Source organism: Solanum tuberosum, unplaced genomic scaffold, assembly GCF_000226075.1.
Source record: "Solanum tuberosum cultivar DM 1-3 516 R44 unplaced genomic scaffold, SolTub_3.0 scf00014, whole genome shotgun sequence".
Classification (NCBI taxonomy): Eukaryota; Viridiplantae; Streptophyta; class Magnoliopsida; order Solanales; family Solanaceae; genus Solanum; species Solanum tuberosum.
The window spans coordinates 1,812,102-1,817,711 of NW_006238939.1; the positions used below are offsets into that span (position 1 = coordinate 1,812,102).

At 36.2% G+C, this 5,610-nt stretch overlaps 1 protein-coding gene across 1 annotated transcript; it reads left to right on the forward strand.

Moving 5' to 3' along the window:
* Positions 1-281: 281 nt before the first annotated feature.
* Positions 282-704, forward strand: LOC107062831 (uncharacterized mitochondrial protein AtMg00810-like). Its single transcript, XM_015313943.1, has one exon. The coding sequence runs from the start codon at positions 282-284 to the stop codon at positions 702-704; it is 423 nt and encodes a 140-aa protein (XP_015169429.1).
* The last annotated feature ends 4,906 nt before the right edge of the window (positions 705-5,610 follow it).

Here is a 5,610-nt window from a genome sequence, read left to right on the forward strand (position 1 = left end):
ATGAATCCACTGTGTATGTAAAACATAAAGACACTGATATACTTATTATGTCGCTTTATGTTGATGATCTTCTGGTAACAGGAAATAATACAAGGCTGGTTGAGGAGTTTAAAGAAGAAATGATGCAAGTTTTTGAAATGACAGATCTTGGTCTTATGACCTATTTTCTAGGAATGGAGATTAAGCAAAGCAAAAGTGAAGTGTTCATTTGCCAGAAGAAATACGCAAAGGAAATTTTGAAGAAATTTCAAATATAGGAATGCAAGTCGATGAGCACGCCGATGAATCAAAAAGAGAAGCTCTGTAAAGAAGATGGAGCCGACAAAGTTGATGAAGGTTATTATAGAAACTTGATTGGATGCTTAATGTATCTCACTGCAACAAGGCCTGATATTTTATTTGTTGTAAGTCTCTTATCTCGTTTTATGCACTGTGCAAGTGAAATGCATTTAAGAGCAGCAAAAAGAATATTAAGATATATCAAAGGTACTATTGACTATGGTGTAAAGTTTGAGAAGTGTCCAAGCTTCAAGTTACTTGGATTCTCAGATAGTGATTGGGCTGGATCCGCAGATGATATGAGAAGTACCTCTGGCCATTGTTTCAGCCTAGGTTCAGGAATATTCTCATGGTCATCTAAGAAACAGGAAATTGTTGCACAATCAACTGCAGAAGCTGAATTCATAGCAGCAACAGAGCAGTAAACCAAGTCTTGTGGCTTAGAAAGATCATGTATGATTTACATTAGCTATTGCAATCTCAAACAATCCGGTGTTTGACAAGAAGACCAAGCAATTCAACATCAAGTTCTATTTCCTGAGAGAAGTGCAGCAAAGGGGAGAAGTGACTCTAGTCTACTGCAAGTCTGAAAACCAGCTAGCAGATCTGTTTACTAAGCCTTTACCGATCAGGAAATTCGAGCTTCTTAGACAGAAAATTGGAGTTTGCAGTATCCAAAGCAAGGAGGAGTGTTAGGAATATGCTTTTGAACTGCAGTAAATTTAATTTTACTGCCTATGTTTTAACTAAGACTTAGTCAATTAGTTGTTAGTCATGCTTTCCTATTTTTTAGGAGTTGTGAAGTGAATTGCTGATCGTGTGTTATTATTATTTTTTACTTTTCATTCTAGGCTCTTATATATCTAATCTGAAGTATTAATAATATTCTACTTCTTCTGCTTATATTCTTTTTTTTCTCTCTCGTCTTTTTTGTTTTAGGCGCAGTCTTTGATTTCCTTTTGTGTTATTTAGCTTAAACAGGTTTTTAAAACCTTCAGAATTGAGGATTTCATACATAACCTTCATAGCATAACTTCCTAAACATATGCATCATAATCATCAATTCACTTCACATATATTGCCTTCAAGGCCATGATCTCAACATGCATAGATAGACAAGAAGTGAACACCTTCACCATAAGTGGATCAAGCCATACAACATCAATTCTCATACTATATAGACTAGAGGTTAGGTCAACTTACCAATTCTCCAAGCCATGATAACCATGGATCAATCCTCAACAATTCACAATCAATTGACATTGGTAGCAATAGGAATCAACAGTGTAATTCAATATCATAAACATAGTCTAAGTATAATTCCATAAACAAAGGGATCAACCCATAACTTTGCCCATAAGGCCATAATCATCAATATACCAACAATTCAACACGAATAAGTATATATAATCATAAGAAACATCAATAAAATCTAATCTAAACATAATTTCACCAATAGAAATCATATTCACAAAGACCCACATCATAGGCAAATTTTGAGAATTTGGGGATCATGGCTTCTTCAAAGATTCCTTTGAAAATTGTCTTAAACACCTTAATTCCACATGAATTCATCAATAGAATGATTTAGAAAATCGTTTGACAAGGAACCCATGTTTAGATTGAAAATTGGGAATTTTGGTCTTTGAATCACTTTTGAAAATCTTTGATAGAACTCCTTGAATGAGAGGTTATTCAAGAATCAAGAGTCACCATACCTTAATTATTGAAGACCCATGAAATTGAAGAAGAAATCAGTTGAAAACCCATCTTCTAGCTTGAGCTTCATCAAGGTCTTCAATGGAGTTTTTGAGAGAATCTATTTTGAGGGGGAAGGGTCAATTTGAGAATGGGGTCTAATTTAGGTTAGGGTTTAACCAAGTTAAAATACCCTAAAATAGGTAGAATAACCGTTTATAATAATTCCCCAAATTACCCTCACTACCCCTCACTTAGTTGGACCTTTTAAACAAGTCAAACTTGAGTTTTATTTTCGCAGATTTCGTCGCGAAACAAGTTCGCGACGCGGAGGTGTTCCCACAAGTTTTCTAGAAATTAAATTCAAGACAGTAGAGTCCGCGACATGTCCGTGAAGCGGACCAAACATTTGGCCCTTGGTGGAGCTAGTGTGCGACGCGGACATGCTCCCTCCAAGCACAACTTCAAGCTGCCTTGGCAGCTTGCTTGGACAAGGTTGGGGTCCTCCTCGGGGACCCCTTAGGGTGGCCCCCGAGGCGTCGTATCCGAACGTTTTGACCCTAAAAACATTTATTCAGACACTAGGGTAACCTCCACTGATTTTAGACTCCAAACAACACATAAAAACATGAACAACATACTAGAACACACCAAATACGTAAAAGACTAGTTTCCGAACGTCTTGGTCGTCCCTTAACGTTTGACTTCCAAACTCTTTAAAGCTGAATAAAAAGGATATTCTTCATTATTTTAACCAGTTATTAATGGATAAAACCCATGTGAGGCTCTACTTTATCCTACTTTATTTTGTGGGTTGTTACAGACTCCATCAAAATGGTTAGGGCATTAGTCAGATGAAAAGACATGACTACAAACGCATACGGCCCATAACGAGTCTTGAAAGCATTCGTTGGGATATCAGAATCCTGGTTTCTCAACTAAGGGTAGCCCAACTTCAAATCAATCTTGCAGAACACTGAGGCACCCAGAAGCTGATCAAACAAATCATCAATGTACGGAAGAGGTTACTTATTCTTGACTGTAGCCTTATAAATCTTTCAATAACGGATATAGATCCCCATACTACCATACTTCTTCCTCATAAATAAGAGTAGTGCACCCCACGGTGAAACACTAGACTAAACAAACCATTTCTTCAACAAGTCCTCTAATTGAGTCTACAATTCTTTCAACTCCACCAAAGCCATCTGGTAAGGAGCGATTGAAATGGGCTTAGTGCCTTGCAATTTCAATGAAAAAGTTTATATCACATTCTGGAGGAACACCTGATAAATCTGTAGGAAACACATCCATGAACTCTCTCACCACCCTCGTGGTCTCTAAAGGGGATAGCTCATTGGTAAGATCACAAATATAGGACAAATGAGATAAGCCTTCCTTCTCAATCATACGACGGGCACGAAGAAAAGATATCACTCCCTTTCTATGCGAACTCGGAGCATCTTTCCATTCCAAAAACCTGGTATTAGAAGCTTAGAGAACACTAATACATTTCATTAAACTAGAATACATCTCAAATCTTCAAAAATAAATTAAAGACTGTAATTGATAGATGGAGACCAATGGTGATCCAGAAAGCGTGATCTCACCCTACCCTGCATCAAGAACATAATATAAGTAGGCGTGTATACAATCCACATGTACTAAGTAGGTTTGACTGACTAAGTATAAACAACTAATTAAACTTTAGAAATCAACTATGAAACGTTTTCACCTGCATAAAGGAAGTCCCATTTCAGCATCGGTGTCGCCAATTTATATAGTAACGACGCGAATAAGGTAAACTAAAGTTATAGATAATACACATTTCAACAAATAAGTAAGTCACACAACACAAAAAATGATGGGTAATGTAATGCATTGAGTTGATCAAATAAGATGGTGCAATCAAGGCTGTCGCACACCCTGTCATATACACCTTGTCGAGCTTTAGCTTTTCGACAAGGATCCCTGGGGACTCACAGTCCATATACAAATCTCAAAATCTCAATATATCAGCAATTTTGCACCTATCTCATGGTCAAGGATAAATGTAAGGTGTCTCATTTCTTTCTCAAAAATAGTCTTTCTCGATTTTCTCACATTCCCGAACAACCTTAGAATTTTTTTTTTTTTTTTTTTTTTTAAAAGATCAAAAATCAATTAATGCCAGTAACTAAGGCATCTCAATGTCAAATAATAAATTAGACAACACAACTTCTCACTCGGGTAATTTCTCAAATATCAAAAGATTTCAGCACAATTAAAGATTTTACATGAGCCTCCACATAGGCTAAACATAAGAAATAGGCATCACACAGACTAAACAAGAAAGCCAAACTTACCAACCTCTAAAACTCTTACTACAACTTATTTCACAGTTGACTTCCTAAGAAAGATAAATTATTCAACTCAGTCAAAAAAAGGGATAGCCAATTCTACCTCGGAGACATAAACTTCACTTGAACAACTCTATCGGAGCACTCCCTCAACAAAACAATCATCGAAATGATCCCCTATTATCAAGAATAGAAAAGTGTTTATCACAAGGAGCCCAATGATATCCATATTGATAGGATGAGGAATTAGGGCCGAAATAGTCCATCACTGTCATGACCAAAGTACACCCTAGTCGTAACATGGCGTATAGGACATCAAAAGACCCTATACAAGCTAGTTTGCATACATAAATAAGATAATAGAATCTTAAAGAGTTGAAAAGACATTATTTTATCATAAAGAGTTTGACAAAAGTAGCGGAAGTCTAACATAAATCTCATGCCATCTATTACATCATAGGAATGATTGAGATGTAACCCACACATCACATACAAATTTTGGAAGGAAAATACATGAAATCAATAAAAGAGTCTCGGTCCTTGGGATTTGAGGACTAATCAATCATCAATGTCTAAAAGGGATCACTAGCCACATGTATGGGAGGTAGGAGCGTCAGACCTTACATTAGTGAAACAATGTAGGCAAGAGTATGCCTTATTACATGGAATATACTAAGCATAATAGCAATGTATAAGATTTACAAAATCATGTAGAAAGGACATTACATGACATGCAATGACCAAGCTAAATCATAAAATTACATGTTAGAAAACTTAAGTCATAATCATGGTAAATGAAGCTAAACATCTTTAAAACATCCTTGAGATACTTATAGACGTAACATCCATTCATTATTGTGGGATGTTTGCCATTAACCGACATACACCATGTGAGCTATAACATGGAATCTCCGTACTTGTCAAGGTAAGAACCATCAACTTCTAGCTTAGGTGGATTTACTAGCTAATGTCTATCTAAGACAAACAAATGGTGGCATATAGTTATGGGATAGGGAGATTGCTACTAGAAACCCGACTTCAAGCTACGGGAGAGCTTCCATCTCGATATCCTCTTAGTTCTAAGCACAAATCCCATGGAATAGTCATTAATCTTAACATATCTTATTATACATGGAAGGGCACATCAAATGTCAAATCCAAGCTTGAATAACTCTGATACTTTGATTCATCTTAGGTGAGAAAACAATTCAACCTTATGAATCATTTATGTGAGAAAAATCCTTTCAAAATCATGTTTTGAGTAGTATGTGAGAAATCCTTTCACAACAACATC

What these genes read in the sequence shown, in the direction of transcription:
- LOC107062831 (XM_015313943.1), top strand. Translation starts at nt 282, where the DNA reads ATGAATCAAAAAGAGAAGCTCTGTAAAGAAGATGGAGCCGACAAAGTT.